The sequence below is a fragment of the Crocuta crocuta genome, unplaced genomic scaffold (genome assembly GCF_008692635.1).
Source record: "Crocuta crocuta isolate KB4526 unplaced genomic scaffold, BGI_CrCroc_1.0 scaffold41, whole genome shotgun sequence".
Taxonomy (NCBI): domain Eukaryota; kingdom Metazoa; phylum Chordata; class Mammalia; order Carnivora; family Hyaenidae; genus Crocuta; species Crocuta crocuta.
This window is the reverse complement of record NW_027529428.1, coordinates 4,023,760-4,042,941: the sequence shown is the minus strand read 5'-3', so window position 1 is coordinate 4,042,941 and position 19,182 is coordinate 4,023,760. Positions and strand designations below refer to the sequence as shown.

General features: G+C 41.0%; 1 protein-coding gene across 2 annotated transcripts in view; it reads right to left on the bottom strand.

Annotated features, from left to right (window-relative positions):
- The window catches only part of LOC144227672 (guanine nucleotide-binding protein subunit alpha-14), a 199,752-nt gene that overhangs the window by 72,742 nt on the left and 107,828 nt on the right, over positions 1 to 19,182 (bottom strand). For both annotated transcript variants that reach the window (XM_077759357.1, XM_077759358.1), the window contains exon 2: positions 18,098 to 18,282. In XM_077759357.1, the coding sequence (XP_077615483.1) occupies positions 18,098 to 18,282 (185 nt within the window). The remainder of the gene's footprint in view (positions 1 to 18,097; positions 18,283 to 19,182) is intronic.

The following is a 19,182-nucleotide window of genomic DNA, read 5'->3' as shown; positions in this document are numbered from 1 at the left end:
AAAACTCTTAAGTAGAACTCAAGATGAATCTCCCTTGAAATATATTCTTACTGAGGTGACATTTTAGGGCTTCTTTTCACAGAACTTTAGATGCAATGAGTGCCTTTTTTTTTTTCTTGAGAGAGAGAAAGGCAAGTGAGGGAGAGGGGCAGAGGGAGAGAGAATTTTTTTTAACGTTTTATTTATTCCTGAGAGAGAGAGAGAGAGACAGCGTGAGCAGGGGAGGGTCAGAGAGAGAGGGAGACACAGAATCTGAAACAGGCTCCAGGCTCTGAGCCAGCTGTCAGCACAGAGCCTGACATGGGGCTCGAACCCACGAACCATGAGATCATGACCTGAGTTGAAGCCGGCTGCTCGATCGACTGAGCCATCCAGGCGTCCCGAGGGAGAGAGAATCTTAAGCAGGTTCTGTGCTGAGCATGATCTCATGATCCTAGGATCATGACCGGAGTCAAAATTGAGAATCAGATGCTCAACCAACTGAGCCACCCAGGTGCCCTGTGAGCACCTTATTTTAATGTTAATGAAACACCTTTAATCAAATTTATACATATCAGCCCGAACATGGTGGAAACATTCCATGGCCCTTATGCCAAATCACACTCCTCTCAGATGGGTCCCATTGTACATTTAAGGTTTGGTTCCCAGTCAGTGGCCTCTGGGCATCTCACCAAGGACCAAACCTCTATCCATGACCTAAGAAGCCCCTGGGACACCCAGGGAGACGGAGATGGAATGCTCTCTTTGGTCTAGTCTATATCAAGCTCCTAGGATATAATTAGGAGGCAGCTCACTTAACAGATGTGTAGGGAGTTATGTTGGAAAGTGTCCACAGAGAGAAAGGGGAAAAGAGTAAGGAGGCATGTTGTCTGGAGATTCTAGGATTCTAAGATTATTTGGTAAGTGATGAAGCAGTCCAGCTCTTAGAGAAAGGGGAGATGCCCTCAGAACTCGCCAAAGCAAGGGGAGGGAGCAGGCTGTCTCCACAGCAGAGCTGCCCCATAGTGCTGAATCTCAGGCTCCTAAATCACAGGGCACAAGACATTTTCTCATCTCAAACAATTCAGTTCATTTTTAAAAAAACTTTTTTTTAAGGTTTATTACTTATTTTTGAGACAGAGAGACACAGAGTGCGAGCAGGGGAGGGNGAGAGAGAGAGAGAGAGAGAGAGAGAGAATCCTAAGCAGGTTCCAAGGCTCCGAGCTATCAGCACAGAGCCCAACTCGGGGTCTGAACCCACGCAGTTCATTATTTAAGGCAGGAGGGAAAGAAGGGTAAAAGAACATTCTCAAATTGACCATAATCTTATGAAAAGCCAGAGCGTCTTCATTTTGCTGTTCTCCAAGTCTAAGACATGTTCTCCAACCTTCCAGAGTTTGGAACTTAATGAAAATCTAGTCCAGTTCCCTCATTTTATGAGCAAGGAAGCAGGTTCAGTAAGGGCCTGGAATGTACCCAAGTTATCCTGCTAACGAGCCACAAAGGCGCAACCCCAATTCTTGCTTTGCTCCCCCAAACAGACTTTATTTTTCCACCTCAAGAACATCAAAGTGTTCTTAAAGTGGCACCCAAAATGAAGACACAATGTTCATATGGGTCCCAGCCACCAGTTCATTGAAAGGTCCTGGGCATCAGACACCATTTCTCAGTAAGAGAACTTGGAGGTGCAAACTGTGTGTGCCTTTCTGGGGGAAGGGGAGAAATCATGTCTACATCCCTCTTCTTTCTCCTCGCATGTTTTTCCACCTGAATTAAACCAAACTCGTGAGCAGATCTTAGAGTTTGAACAGACTGAGGGATGGGCAAGTCAATATCGCACTTGAGATCTAATCCAGGCAGAACCCCGAAGTTAAAATGAGTCTCATCACACTACTATCAGAACATAGTCTTCAGGTTTTATTTGATTCCTCCTGACTCTCCAGCACTGGTTCAAAGGTCAATGTCATGTTCTGATTCTTTGCATTTTCAAAATAAATTTGATGTCATCTCTGGCCTGTTTACGACTCTCCTCTAAGTTAACAAGAAAATTTTAAATATTCTCCAGGCAGCTGTTTCAAATCCACTTACGTAAGCCCTTCAATCCTCAAACTTCATTCAGTGGATGCTCCAATCCTGACATTTCCGTTTTTTAATGGCATGACCCCTTCGTGTAAATATCGATAGAGATAATACTGACAGTGTGTGAGCGAGTTGGATCCCAGCCAGGAAGAAAGAAAATTAATGCAAGTGGTCCGGAATAGAGATTTTGAAACAGAGAACCTTCCATTCATTTATTGCTTTCATAATCAAAGCTTTAATGATTACCCAAGACCTCCCACTAGACACGGCCTTAAACTACCTGTAGACGGGCATGAAGCATGTGGTTAACAGCTTTACTTGGGAAGTCAGGTCACCTGGGTTCAGTTTCCAGCTCTGATATGTAATACCTGGGCAACCCTGGGGCAATTATTTAACCCCATAAATCTCAGTTCCCATATCTTTTAAGTGCGGCAACTGAGAGTACCCACACAGAAGAACTGTTTAGGATAGAATGATACATTCTCAGTAAAGCCTGACAGAGATTCATCCAGGCTTTAGCACCCAGAAGCATACACAGCCCCCACCCATAAGGAGGAGAGGAGATGGCCTGTTCTAAGTGTGATGGCACGGGTAACACACTCAACACTCTCCCTGTGGAGGCATGTAAGCTGAGTCCTACTACTAACCTCTGCCCTTTCCTCTCTTCTGTGCTGTTAGAGGCCTGCCTTGGAGGTGAAGCCTGGCGTCTGCCAGAACTAATGATGACCTTATGGGTGAATCTACTACATTCTGGGCTCAGTAGTAGAAAGCTCACGTGATTCCTTAATGAGCCACATTCTCTACTTTCAACTTTGGCACTAATATATGATATTTTAATCACCATACGCCTTACTTCTTTGTCTTATTTCCCAGTTACTTTCAAACTTGGTTAGTAAAAAGGATATGATTTATTGAGCCTCTCTTCTACCTCATAAGCAAGCCATTCTTCTCTACAGCACCATGTTTTGGCCTCATGGGATTCCAAATCAGCTGCCTGGTGACTCAGCTTGAAAAGAGTCATTGCCACTGGCCTAGGTTTGACAGGCAGAGTACATCTGCAGTTCGCCAAACACATTTCAAGAGCTGCGTTGGCCAATCCCAAGCTTCCGGCACTGGATTACTGAGTCCTATGACCATGCAAGGCTTCTTGATTATCATGCAACTCAGAAGCAGTATTTCCAAATGCCAAATATTTCTTTGGAAAAGAAAAGCATGACCACACAGACTATTTGTTTCATTTTTGACCAGTATCACAATTTTAAAGCCAAGGAGGCAAAAATGAATCACAGGAAAGAAGAATCCAGTCATTTTCTGGGAAAATGTGGATATTACTCCTTGGACAAAGCTCTAACAAAGCACTGACTTTATATTATCTTCACACAGGTTTTAACATCATTTCACAATTAATGAGCCCAAAAGGGATGCAGAGATTAAACAGGACACAATTCCCAGTCTCAAAGAATCCTTAGTGTGAGGTGGAAGAGAGGCATAATTAAAGAATTATAATGTAGTATGGGAAGTGTAAGGTATTATAGGTACAGTGGAAAGAGTGCCTGACCCAAGGGAGGATGCAAGAGAGAGGTTGCCCAAGTCTGAAACAGTATTGGGTGGCTTAATCAAGGTGAATAAATGAAGTTATCTATTTATGAGAACAGAGGGAACTGGTGTCAAGATGTTCCAACAGGTGGAGAAAATTAGCAAAAACTGGCATGGGATATGCAGGAAACCATAGTCCATTTGGGGAGACAGATAAGGCTGCAATGCATCAATGTCAAGTTCAGGAAGGGCCAGAATGTTACTCTAAGGTCACCTGCATGGGCTTATTAAAAACTCAGATTCCTTTGCTATAGTAATTAGGAGATAGGGTTTTGGCAACTGGCCGGCATCCTTGTCAGACACTGGAGCTAGCAAGGTACATACAGACAGACATGGTCCTTCATGAAGTTTCCATTCTGGAGAAGGACAAGACAGACTTGGCCAGGCAAGGAGAAAAGGGTAGAGTAGAGAGAAGAGTGTGTGTCTAGTCCAGGACTTGAAGGAATGTCATCAATACCAGGCCAAAAGAGATGAGGTCACTGTGGTTGGGTCTGAATGAACAAGCATCAGAGCAGCAGATGTTGCTGCCACCAACAGCCATAATGCTAGTTTAATTTAAAAAAAAAAAAAAAAGTCTGTTCTGGGATGCCCAGGTGTCTCAGTTGGTTAAAGCATCCAACTCCAGCTCAGGTCATGATCTCATGGTTCGTGAGTTCGAGTCCCATGTCGGGCTCTGTGCTGACAGCTCAGAGCTTGGAGCCTGCTTCGGATTCTGTGTCTCCCTCTCTCTCTGCCCCTCCCCTGCTTGTGTTCTGTATCACTCTGTCTCTCAAAAATAAACATTTTTTTAAGAGTCTGATCTGTATTAATGGGTGGATTTTTTTAAATACTAAAACTATGATGTAACAAGTTGAAATGTCTGGTGTCATCCATGTGGAATTTTAGAAATCAGGTTTTTGTTTTGTTTTGGCACCATTCTTGAGAGCTAGAGGAAACAGACATGAACACAGCATTGCATCTGAGGAACTCAGAGTGATCTGGGACAGACAAGCCTGTAACAGCCTCACACCAGGGGGAGAGAGGCATGCACTTACCAAGGCTTGTGGTCCATGCCCTGGGAGCTTGGCGGAATCACTGAGGACTTAAAGGCCACTGGGAAACCTTCACTCAGGGGACCGTACTTCAAGAGAAACAGACCATTAAATCCTTGAAAACCTAGGATTCTAAACTAGTAGTCCATTTCGTGTTCTCTTGGGCCCAACTTTCATTGAGAGAGTATTTGTAGCTGGTGCCATTCATTTACTTGATGGAACAAATATGCATCAGGTGCCTACTACTGGGAGCTGGGTCCTTGCTTCTGAGTTTCCTGGGGGGAAAGGACAATTAGGCATTATCAGCCATTCACATTAACATCTAGTGGCAGAAATACCATGAAACAAGGAAGCAAAACTATCATAAGCAGTTTTTCATAACCAAATTGAGGGAGGGTAATAGTGAGAAGGGTCATTTCTGGCCAAATAGAGAAAATAAAAGCAAACCATTCTAGTTGCTGTAATGCTGGCCTGTCACTTATAGATATAAAGTTGAAGAGCATAATTTCAAAGGATAAACTCTTAGTTTCCCTTAAAACAAAGCCTATTGTCTGGAGAGACTCAGACATTTGGACAACCAGAACCGGCCACCCGCCTGCTCCAGCCTGGACCTTTCTCATTGAGTGAGGGAGTGAAGAAATCACCAGAAGTAGCATTGTTTGTTATGGAAGATTCTTTCTCCAATCCTTTAAGCTGGTCATTAAAAACATTTTTTTAAGGAATTAAGCAACTTAAAAGGTATTTTGTGACTTCTGCCTCATCCTTCTTCCTTTCTGACCTACAATTTGTGTGCGGGATGTTGTCCACAGATGTCCTCATGGTAATACATGAGAGCAGAGGGACATGTGGATGCCAGCATGTGCAGGAAGGAGAGCCATTCGTTCCTTCATTTCATTTCTTCAAAAATAAGGACTAAAAGTATAAACCGTGGTATTATCCTCAGGAAGGCAGTGAGAACCTAGCTGCAAACCACACACATTCTGGAACACAGATTTCCTTATTTCAAGGCTGGTATATGTGTCTTTCCGGTACTTTTTATTGTATCTGAAAAAAAAAAAAAACTCCTATATTATATGAAATAAAACAGCCTATGTTGACATATAATATCATATTCAGTGGGGGTGCAAATAAAAACAGAAATGGAGGAGAAATAAGAACCAATACCACAAAAATACAAAAGATTATAAGAGAATATTATAAAACGTTATATACCAACAAATTGGACAACTTGGAAGAAATGAATACATTTCTAAAAACAACTAACCTTCCAAAACTGAATCCAGAAGAAATAGAAAATTTGAACAGAGTGATTCCTAGCAATAAAATTGAATCAGATATCAAAAAAAAAAAAAAAACTCCCAACATACAGAAGTCCAGAACCAGATGGCTTTATAGGTAAATTCTACCAAACATTTAAAGAAAAGTTAATTGTTATTCTCAAACTATTCCAAAAAAAGAAGAGGAAGGAAAGCTTTCAAGTTCATTCTATTATTAGCATTACTCCAATACCACTACCAAATAAAGACACTACAAAAAAGAGAAAACTACTGACCAACATCTCTGATGAACTCAGGCATAAAAATCCTCAACAAAACACTAGCAAACAAAATCCAATAATACATTTTTAAAAAATCATCACCATGATTAAGTGGGATTTATTCCAGGGTCGCAAGAGTGATTCAATATTCACAAATCCAACATGCTAGATCACATTAACAGGGAAAAGGGTAAAAACCATACGATCATCTTAACATATGCAGAAAAAGCATGTGACAAAGTACCACATCCATTCATAATAAAAATGCTCAATAAAGTAGGGTTAGAGGGAACATACTTCAACATAATAAAAGGCCGTATATTAAAAACCTACAGCTAACATGATACTCAATTGTAAAAAACTGAGAGCTTTTCCTCTAAGGTTAGGAAAAAGACAACAATGTCCACTCTCATCACTTTTATTCAACATACAACTGGAAGTTCTAGCTTTAGCAATCAGACAAGGAAAAGAAACAAAATGAATCCAAATTGGTAAGGAAGAAGTATTTGCAGATGATATGATACTATATATAGAAAACCCTATAAGTCTCCACCCAAAAACTACTAGAACTGATAAATGAAGTTAGTAAAGTTGCAGGACACAAAATTAATATAGAGAAATCTGTTGCATTTCTAAATACCAGTAATATTAGAAAGAGAAGTAGTAGAAAGAGAAATTAAGAAAACAATCCTATTTACAAATTCACCAAAAACAATAAAATACCTAGGACTAAACTTAACCAAGGATGTGAAAGACCTGTACTCTGAAAACTATAAAACACTGATGGAAGAAGCTGAAGAGGACACAAACGGAAATGCATCTCATGCTCATGGAATGGAAGAACCAATATTGTTAAAATGTCCATACTACCCAAAGCAATGTACAGATTTAATGCATTCCCTCTAAAAAATACCATTTTCCACAGAACTAGAACAAATAATTCTACAACTTGTATGGTACCACAAAGGACCCCAAATAGCTACAGCAATCCTGAAAAAGAACAAAGATGGGGGTGTCACAATCCTAGATTTCAAGATATACTACAAAGACATAGTAATCAAAACAGTGTGATCCTGACACCATAAAAGATACATAGATCAAGTAAACAGAATAGAGATCCCAGAAGTATACCCATGCTTATATGGTCAATTAATCTATGACAAAGGAGGAAAGAATGTATAATGGGAAAAGACAGTCTAGTCTCTTCAACAAATGACTGAGAAAACTGAACAGCTATTGTTGGGAAAAAAATGGACCACTTTCTAACACCATACACAAAAATAAGCTCAAAGTGGACTGAAGACCTAAATATGAGACCTGAAACTATAAAAATCCTAGGAAAAAAATGTAGGCAATAATCTCTTTGACATCAGCCACTGCAACCATTTTCTAGACAGGTCTCCTCTGGCAAGGGAAACAAATATAAAATTCAACCACTGGAACTATATCAAAATAAAAGGCTTTTACACAACAAAGAAAACATGAACAAAACAAAAAGGCAACCTACTGAATAGGAGAAGCTATTTTTAAATGATGTATCTGATAAGGGGCTAATACCCAAAATATATAAAGAACTAATACAACTCAATGCCAATGAAACCCCAAATAATTCTATTTAAAAATGGCCAGAAGACTAGAATAGACATTTTTCTAAAGAAGACCTACAGATGACCAACAGACACAAGAAAAGATGCCCAACATGATTAATCATTAGGGAAATGCAAATCAAAACCAAGATGAGAATATTACCTCACATCTTTCAGAATGGCTAAAATTAAAAAAAAAAAAAAAACAGAAGAAATAACAACTGTTATTGAGGATGTGGAAAAAGGAACATTTATGCACTGTTGGTGGAGATACAAATTAGTGCAGCCACTGTGGAAAACAGTATGGAGAGTCCTCAAAAAATTAAAAATAGAACTACCATATGATCCAGTAATTCCACTACTGGGTATTTACCCAAAGAAACACACACACACACAAACACACACACCAGGGAATATTACTCAGCCATTAAAAAGAATGAATGTTGCCATTTCCAACAACATGGAGAAACCTACAGGGTATAATGCTAAATGAAATAAGTCATTTAGCAAAAGACAAATACCTTATGATTTCCTTTTATGGAATTTAAGAAACAAATCAACAAAGAACAAAAGACATAAAAACAAACTCCTAAACACAGAGAATCAGCTAGTGGTTGTGGAGCGTCGTGAAACAAGGTCGTGGAAAGGAACGTGAAACAAAGGGGATTAAGAATACATTTCCAGAGGCACCTGGATGGCTCAGTTGGTTAAGCGTCCAACTTTGGCCAGGTCATGATCTCGCAGTTCTTGAGTTCAAGCCCCACATCAGGCTCTGTGCTAACAACTCAGAGCCTGGAGCCTGTTTCAGATTCTGTGTCTCCCTCTTCCTCTGCCCCTTGCCTGCTCACACTCTGTCTCTCATTCTCTCTCTCTCTCTCAAATGTAAACATTAAAAATTTTTTTAAGAAAAGAATACATTTCCCTTTTGTTTGTTTATTTACTTTGAGAGAGGCAGAGACAGTATGAGCAGAGGAAAAAAGAGAATCCCAAGCAGGCTTCTATATTTTGGCTCATATAAATAATGCTGCCATAAACATAGGGGGTGCATGTATCTTTTCAAATTAGTGTTTCTTTTTCTTTGGGTAAATACCCAGTAGTGGAATTACTGGATCATATGGTAGTTCTATTTTTAATTTTTTGAGGACTCTCCATACTCTTTCCAAGGTGGCTGCACTAATCTGCATCTCCATCACGTTGCCAGTGCAGAGCCAGACGCAGGGCTTGAACTCATGAAATTGTTAAGATCATGACCTGAGCCAAAATCAAGAGTCTGACACTTAACCAACTGAGCCACCCAGGCGCCCAAAGAATACACTTACCTTGATGAGCACTGAGTAATGCACAGAATTGCTGAAACCTATTGTATACCTGCCACTTATATAACACTGTGTGTTAGCTGTACCTCAAAAATAATTATACTTTGATATACAGTCTCATTAACTAGGAAGTTAGTAAAAGAATAAAGGTTTTTTTTTTAACTTTGGTGAAAAAAGTAACACATTGAAGACATAGCAGAATACGATTTTTTGCTTTTGAAGGTAGGTTACCCATATATTTGGTATTATCAATAAGAGCCAACATTGCCCTCAGCTGAGGAAAGAAAGACAAACACTGAGAGTTTTGGTGATCTGCCCAAAGCTATTAAGGATGTAAATGACAGGCAGGGCAGGAATTCAACTTTATGTCAGCTATTGTCTCATTCCAGTATGCCAAGAGCAAACTTGACCTTGGAAAGAAAGATTTTTTTGTTTGGGGTAATTATGAACATTGTTAGGACTCTACACCCCCACTAATCCAAATCATGATGATCACGGTGATAATAAACTCTCAAGTGAGGCCTCCACACAACTCAACAGGGAAGGTATTCCAGGTCAACAGAAAGCAGAGATAGGGCAGAAGTTCTGGGCCCTGGGGAAAAAGGAGAGTCACTGCTCAACCACCATGGTCTCCCACACATGCAGCCAGTATAAAAGAAAGGGAGGAAACACGGAGGCACTTGAACTATAATCAGCGTCATTCCTATCCTCTTTGACCTGCTTGCAACTAAGGCCACCTCGATTATTTACGTGATTAAAAAACTAGAAGTTAGTTTCTCTAGATTTTTTGGAGAAGTCCTCTTTCTAACCTTAATAAATTACATACTCACACATAAAAGCAAATAATTTCCCAACCAGATCCTGTTCATGGCCAAGTTAAATGTACCCACTTCTTTACCTCTAATTACAGGTAGAAAGTTCCAAAATATTTTAGGATGTGATTTAGACAAAACACAAAGTTTCTGTGAAGTTATTTTACATGACCCTAGATCATTTTCAATTAAGCCCAACAGAGTGTTAGGTGTCAAAAATCAAGAGGAAGTACATGATATGCAATGTCTCAAAGCGGCCTGAAAACTTCTGAGCTTTCAAAAACAAGTGTAAATAATAATAATTTAAAAAAAAAGCCGACTGTTCTGGCTTCCAAGGAATATGGTTTTTACTTTAAAGGTATGCTTAGTGCTAAACACAGCTATGCACCTGCATGCACATGTGTGCACACACATGCAACCTTTTAACAATTTGTTTCTGTTGGACTCATTACTGTATTCCATTTGAGTCCCCCTATCCCCAGTAAAAGCTTTTAATACAGAGAAGAAGCTTTCTAAAATGTTTTACCTAGGATAACATGCAGAGCTTGTTAACCAGTTAATAAGAAAATCTATGTCTAAACTAAAAAAAAAAAAAATACATAATGAACACGTGCCTCCCTTGGCAGGACTCCAATAAAAAACCCAGGGGGGAATTTACGTCTTGGCACAGGTTTATGGCATTCATTCATCAGTGGGGTACCTGGCCATTCAGAGAAGGCAGGCCTAAGGGCACGGCCCCCGTAGCAGTCACCTCTGCCATCAGAAAATGCGGATGTAGCTCTGCCTAAAGAAGAAACAAATATTGAGGGGCTTTAGATATCAGGAGAATTCAGCATTACTGAAGATCATTCTAGCTTCTATTAAAGAGTTTGGATCATGAGGGTGTTCCACATGTCCCCCTTTATTTTTTAGAATGAAAACAAAGTTGGGTGCAACTCAAAAGACTCCAGGCAAATATTTCACACATGTTGGATGGATGATGTTCAAATAGACTGATGGTCATGTTAGTTTCAGGATTGTAACTGTTGAGATTTACCCTTTTCAGCAGATTTTTAAAGGCATTTCTTGGGACGTGGTAGGTTCACACCTTGCCTTGAGGAAAGGGAAGGAAAGACCATTTCAATGGTCAAATCAATCTGATTACTCCTCATTGACGCCAAATCCTCCTCATCTTCNAGAGAGGTGGGGGGTGGTCAGATTCACTTGTGATGGTGAAACCCAGTCCTTACTCCATCTTATTCTTTCTTAGTTTCCAGACTCTTAACATTTCAAGCTCTGATGATAGCAATTTTCACACTGAAGTCAACACTGATTAATCAGAGAACTATTGGCATAAATGCAAAACTCCAGCTCAGGATATTGCAGGAGAGTTTCTTGTTGTGACACTAGCTAGAACTCCAAGTTCTTGGTAAGGAGAAAAATGTACCACACAATTTTTAATATCCAATGGGACAAATAAAGAAAGAGACCGAATTTAACATCTGCCAGAGAACCAGCGACCCTGGGCTGCAGCCAAAATCAGAACACTGGCCTCCCTGTTCCCAGAAGCTCGTACAGAAGCTGACTTTTCAAACTGGATGAGGAAGTGGGACTGAAAAATATATTTAAACAGATGTTTTAAAAATTAGAAAATAAGAGGGTCTTAAACTATTTCAAGCCCTGAGAAACTCTTCTATAAAAAAGTGGCATAAATTGACCATTTTCACTTGACTATGCCTGACTTCCTCACATGAGTCTTTAATAGACCCTTCTGGAACCTCAGCCACTTGCCTTCTGAGAATAAAGTTAAGCTGGCAGAGCTATGTACACACAGATATGAACCATTATCAAAGCTCCTTTTGGTGTTAAAAAAAAAAGTAATGTCCTGTGACCCTGCCCCATAAATACTACACTTCACTGCTTTAATGTGAAGTTGGATTTTTTTATTTAAATAAAATTCTGAGAGAGAGAGAGAGCAAGAGCATGCATGGAGCAGGGGAAGGGCAGAGAGAGGTGAGAGGCAGAATCCCAAGCAGACTCTGAGCTGTCAGAGCAGAGCCCAATGTGGGGCTTGATCCCATCAACTGTGAGATCATGACTGGAGCTGAAATCAAGAGTTGGATGCTCAACCAACTGAGCCACCGAGGCACCCTGAGGTAGGGTATTTGGTATTTCAGTTGTATACCTGGTGAGCTACCATCTCACTAAATACAAGTGCCTATTAATGATGAGTAAAAAAATTTAATCATTTAATTTCCTAGTGTAATATCTCCACTTACAACATTCCAAGGTATTTTTTACTACAAACAGTATCTATACCTTGGACATATTATCAACCTAGCCGGCATCCCGGATTCTTTCCTCATCAAAAAAGAAATAATTTCTGTATAATAACAGGAAAAGAAGGATAAGAAAGTACCAGTACCAGAGCCCCCAGAGAATAAGATGTAGCTCCTCCTTCTCCATATCTCCGGAAGATCCCAGTATGAGGCGGTGCTCTGCCCCTTCAAATCTCAAAGGAAGCAAACACAAAGCCTGCCCTGAAATAAAATACATCACCCGGAGATGCTACCGTCACAAAACTCATCAAGGTGGCCTGGCTCAGCTGAACAAAACAAACATCTTCAGTGCCGGCCATTCAATTTACTTTTGGGTGGAGATTAATTGGGTCATTCCATGGCATAGATTACCAGAAGCTTCCTTCCCCATTCTGGAAAGATTGATAGGAAAGCATAACCCAGGTTGGACACCTCAATTAATGTTAAGGTACTTAAAGCAGTGGTTCTCAATGTTGGGTGCCTAACAGGAAGCACTGGGGAAGCTTCCAAAAATCCACCTAAAAGCTCTTGCTGCATTCCAAGAATATTCAGTTTTGACTCTCTGGGGAAGGTACCCCAGCAGCAAAGCCCCCCAGATGATTCCAATGTACAGCTGAGATTGAGAAAGACTGTTTCCAACATCCCGAGAAACCCAGCAGCCATGAGAGGGGGATGTGGGTGCCCAAATGCAAGACACTGCAGGGAACAGGTGACAGTCATCCTGTTACCCAAATGCAGGACCCGCTGAACTTCAAACAGAACTAGCAGAGGTCTTGTCGGTCAATTCAACGCCCCTCCCCCGCCTCCAGTTCCACCATCGGCTGTGGTTGTCAGGATGGCCCAAGCCCATCTTCTCAACTGAACCCTGGAATTCAGCAAAAGTAACCAATGGACCAGTAAGATGCTTTTTGAAGGGACTTTCAGACCTCACAGGTTTAGAAACAGTAATTAGGTTCTCAGAGTTGGATGGCAGGCAAAACAGTTCTCGTCTTGCTTAATTATTAACTCTCCTTTTTAAAAATGTTGTTTTTGTTTTGTGATGAGCCCTTGCAATTAGCTGTGCATAATGACACGCAAAGAGGAGGTGACCCCAGTGTCGGGAAGAGCGCCCACAGACAGGAGGGCCAGGAAGAAGCCGGTGCCACCTGCCGAAGAGCCTTCAGACCTCACTCTTTTCTCCAGGAATCTTTGACTATAGAGCAAAAAGGCTTTTGAGAAGCCAGGCAGTGCAGTCCTTTCTTGGGAAATGCCCAGTCTGAGTCATCCATACAGATTCTGCAGAACCTTTAGAAGGATAAAAAGCAATGTATTTCCTTCACTGCAGGACAAGCCTAGAATGAGAATTTCCCAAGTTGGACACACTACAAAGAGCAAAAACAAATATGAAGCTCTTCTGGCTTCAGTGAAATCATCAATAGTAAACATGAGTTCGAAGTGGACTCCAATTTAGGAGCCATGCCAATGAGCTATTGCCTTTGTAGTATTTATTCAAGAAGCCATAAATTCTACTATGTGCTCATATGACACTCCTGAGAGACATTCATGAAAATTAAGGCCTAACAACACAGTGAGCAAACACCTATGAATCATTTCTTTAAAAAAATAAAAGTCAAAGTATAAGAAAATAATCTTCCAGGCCATATATCTTAATTGAAAAACCATGTTGGTTAACAACCAAAAGCTCAACTGAACTTCTGATAAATTTCCTTTCTTAAGCAGCCTGTCAGGTAACAGGCAAAGATTTTTAACAACCTCGCTGAGAAATGAAATCACTAACATTTAAAACAAGACGCTCTAAATTAGTTAAGTCTCTTCTACATACTTTTAAGAAAGTGTTCCCATTACGGAAAAAACAAAATAACAGAATTCAACAGTCCCTAAGAAGCAGCAAGGAAAGGACTGCACGTTTGTGAAATTAAAAGTTACTTAAAGTTTTATTCCTCTCCCTCCTAATTAATCCTTTGTTTCAAGTGGTGCAAGGCTTGGTAGAGAAAACATGTATCATGCTTTTCTTTAAGTTTTTATTTATTTGTTTTGAGACAAAGACAGCAAGAGTGGGGGAGGGGCAGAGAGAGAGGGAAACAGAATCGCAAGCTGAACCACAAGCGCAGAGCAAGATGTGAGGCTGGAAACCATCAAACTGAGATCATGACCTGAGCTGAAGTCAGATCCTTAACAGACTGAGCCACCTAGGCGACCCCATGCTTCTTGAAGTTATTAGTTAATATTATGGACTCTCATCATTTTATCATTTTATGATCTGAGGATGGTACTTTGTTACAGTTTCACATTTGGAATCAGGATTAGCCCACAGGAAAAAATTATATGGAAAACAATGGCTGAGGAATGGATAAACATGACCTAAACAAATAATAGAAGAAATAATGAGTCCACTTTTGGTTTCTGAAGATGCCCCAGGAATAATCTTATATTTCTGTAGCACCATTTCATTTGTAAAGCACTTCCTTTTGCTCATGTTGGCTTATGAAATAGAAAGAGCATGTGTTTTTGTCCACATTTACCATTTGGGGAAATGCAAAGCCACGGAGGTTATATGTCTTCCCCTAAGATGGGGTGTGGGGAGCCACAGCCTGTGGATGAAATCCACTTGTGGCTTGTTTTTATATGATCCATGAGTTAAGAACTGCATTTATATTTTTGAAGTAAGGTTTCCAAGTGAGCCTACTCCTTTGTTGACACCTCTCCTATGGGTGATTTTGCACAACAGCAGAGCAGAAAAGAGACTATACAGCCCTGAAAGCCAAAAATATTTACTCTCTGGCCCTTTACAGAAAAGGACTGCTGGCTCCTGCCCCAAACCCACAGGAGAGCCACAAAGAGAGCCCAGATTTTTGGGAACCAACTACCGGTGTTGTTTCTACTCAATCTTATGCCTCTTTGTAAAGTCTGTGATTCATCCCAGGCCTTTGTTTGAGGGATGAGAGAAATTTATGAAGCACAAATGTAGGTACTTGAAATAGAAAGAAGGCATTGAGAAGGGAGCCAGATACAACAAATGAAGAGGAGATAGGGGAGGAATTTGGCCCTAGCAGAGACCACATCCAGAGTCTCACCTGATTTGGAGGATTTAAGTGCTGAGATTTGAAACCTTTTCAGTTGAGGTTGCAGTTAGATTTGAGACTTCAAGTTCATGCTGGAGTGGGTTCACTTTGGAGGGTACTGGAACAGCAATAATATATTTTACATATGGGACTAACATAAATGGGAGACAGAGAGAAGACTGTACTGAGTTGAATAATATCCCCCTTGAAATTCATGTAAACCCCAAACTTCTCAGAACGTAACTTTTTTGGAAATCTTTGTAGGCGGGATCTAGTTCTGCTGAGGTCACGCTTGGGATGAGGGTGGGCCCTAATCCAGTGACTGGCATCCTTATAAGAAAAGGGAAATTGGGACTCAAAGAGGAGAATGCCATGGGAACAGATTCACACAGGGAATCTGTGTGTGAAGACAGGCAGGGCCTCAAGTGACATGTTTACAAGCCCAAAGTTTCCAAGGATCTCCAGCACCGCCAAAAGCTAGGAGAGAAGCATGAAACCCAGGCTTCCTCAGAGCCTCCAGGTAGAACCAAATCAACGATGACTTCAGACTTCTAGCCTCCAGAACCAGGAAAGAATGTATTTCTGTTTTAAGCCATCCTGTTCAAGGGAGTTTGTTACAGCAGCCCTGGGAACCTAACGCAGATTAGTGGTCATGTGGACGTGGCCTTATGAAGAATTAAGACCAAGAGAGAAAGAGGAAGTGGTGGAATGCCAAACCCCATAAAAATGTTTTGGTTTGAAACATAAAGTTACAGTACTTCTGGAAGACCTTGAGGGAAAAATGAAACAAAACCGAAACCCAGAGAGCCTGATTTTTCAATCTGATTGGGTTTTACAAACACACGTTGCCAAGGTAAATAGAACGAACTTACACTTGAGCTTTTTCTTCCCAGTAGATCTGTTCACAAGTTCATCCCTTAAATTCCAGGCTTTCCCCCATCACCGTACCATGAACGGGAAACAAAATGCATTTTACAACAAAGGAAAATAGATTAACTAAAATCTTCACAAGGACATTCCTGACATACTTCTTTTTTCAAATAATCTTAAATTTCCACAGATGATCTCATTTTTAAAATCCTTCGTACAGTGGATCCTTGAACAGTGTGAGAGTTGGGACATCTGCCCCTAAGCAGTCAAAAATCTCCATGTAACTTCTGACTTCCCCAAAACTTAACTACTAATAGACTGCTGCTGTCCAGAACTTACTGATAACATGAGCAGTTGATTAACACATATTTTGTATGTTACACACTGTCTTCGTACAATAAAGAAGCTAGAGGAAATGTTAAGAAAATCATAAGAGAAAATACATTTATAATACTACATTTGTTGAAAAAATCTGCATGTATGTGGGCTTGCACTGTTTAAACTTGTGCTGTTCAAGGGTCAACTGGATAACTGATAAAAAAAATAATTGTACACTTTGAATCAGATACAGTACATGTACTCAAAACCAATGTATCATGGAATCATCACAGTCACCTCTAAAAGCTCCTAGTGGCTCAGTATGTATCTCTTACATTGCTTGGCACTAGATACACTAAAGGCTAATTCTTCACCCCACCCCCACCGACACACATTTTTCAGCCTAACATTCTTGAAGGTTGAAGCAAGATACATGCCTTCATTTCTTCAAAAGTGCAAGGAAATGGTGGTAAAGACATGAGGTTGCAGACACTGCATAAAGTCAAATCAAAAACCGGTGGGTGCTACGTTCCTACGTGACTAGGTCACTGAGTGATAAAAATTTAGATCGATTACTTTGAAACTCTTTGTATATCATCTATAAAATATACATGAACATAGGTGCTACAAGTTGGTGATAAAACTTGTTTGTGATGGTCGTTGGGGCCCACCCTAAAGCCCAAGCCATGCTGGCATTGTAGCAGCTACATTCATTTTAGTAGGCCCACAAAAGTCTCATCTTAGAATTTTCCTTTATCGATGTCATGTTGTATCTTAGTATTAATTATTTTATTCATTTATTTTTATTTATTTTAAGTAGGCTTCACACCCAGGGTGGAGCCCAACCCTGGGCCTTGAAATCATGACCTTAGATCAAGACCTGAACTGAGATCAAGAGCTGGACACTGAACTGACTGGGCCACCCTGGTGTCTCCCTTGGTATCAATTATTTTAAATAAACTATTTCTAATCTAGATTCTTAATGAATTCAGATATAGTGTTTGGCAATGGATTTGTATTCTAATATACCATATAAAATTTTATCTGTCTCCTCATCCTACATTCATGGTTCATTATTTTATTTTCCTATGGTTTTAAACATAATTGTATCTTAAATAACCAGTGTTGATAGCAAAACAAATGCCACCTTGAAACCAGTAATTTATGAGAGCCCATGGCTAGTTGGGCCATAAGCATCACTCTCCTCAACTATCACTTAGCTCCTACAATAAAGAAAGAAACCCCACCAATTGCTCTGAGAAGTCTACAGGGCATTTATCCTACTTCCTAAGACTGGGAATTCTGGGAAAGTCGGCCATTGTAAGCCCAAGATCTCTACTGTGCCAGTGAAGAAATTAATGGGTTACCTTTTCCCTGCACCTGAATAAAGTAACGCATTGCTGAATCCCAGAGCACTGGGGAGCACCACAGTAACGCCATGATAGAAATCCTGCAGCTACCGAAGTTCATCACACTCCTCTAGAGTCTGAGCCCCAGATCTTCTTTGGCCTCGGACCAAAGCGCTCTGTAAATTTTCTGTCCAAAGACATATATGCTCTCTAGAAAAGGATCGCATGCGTCCACAAATAGGGCCAACACCCCTGCGGCGCTTACCTTATTCTGCTCACACACATACTGTATCCTCAGGGTGTCCATGGCTCTGATCATGGATTGCATGGCGGTGAATATGTTTTGGTAAACCAGCTTTGTGAAGCCCTTCCTGTCTTCATCGCTGTAGCCAGACCCATGGATGATCCTCATTTGCTTGATAAAGGTGCTTTTGCCACTTTCACCGGTTCCTGGTAAGACAACACAAGGGGAGGAGGGAGTCAGCAGTCTTCGAAAGGAACGCACTGGGAAAGAGAGGACCTCCTGGCTCTGCTGGTTTGTATGATGATGATCAGGGGTGACTGGGTCAACTTGGAAAGGGCCTGCCAGTAGTAGTATCCTAGAGCCCAGCGGAGGTGTCCCTATTCTGTACCCTGTGCTTTAGAAGGCCTGATGTACCTCCATCTCCACCTCAGCATCCTCCCTCCATCCTCCCCCTCTCTCTCTTTTTTAAATTTTTTAATGTTTTTATTTCTAGGAGAGAGAGAGAGAGAGAGAGAGACAGCATGAGCAGGGGAGGGTCAGAGAGAGAGGGAGATACAGACTCTGAAACAGGCTCCAGGCTCTGAGCTGGCAGTCAGCACAGAGCCCGACACGGGGCTCAAACCCACGAACCGCGAGATCATGACCTAAGCGAAAGTCGGACGCTTAACCGACTAAGCCACCCAGGCACCCCTCCTCTCTCCCTCTCTCTCTCTCTCTCTCTCTCTCTCTCTCTCTCTCACACACACACACACACACACACACACACACACTTTATTAAGGGTACATGAGTGTCTCTGTCCCTTGGAGTAATTCTAACCATCAGCTCTGGTAACCAGCACCATTTAGGACCCAGGAAATGCTCCCTCACAGCCCCTTTTCCTAAGTTCCTTCTGATCATTGGCAACTGTGTCTGAAAGCCCCAAACATCTAAGGGTTTCCCTACTGCTAATACAGCAGTGGTGGTGATGGAGGCTGCATCAGAGCTGGGGAGGATCTGAGATTTAGGATCGAAGTCTGATTCACCCATCAATTCCTGCCTTTCAGATGTGGGACCATAAGTGATCCCTGCACAATCCATCGCCATCCCCAGTTGTGCCGAGTGCCTG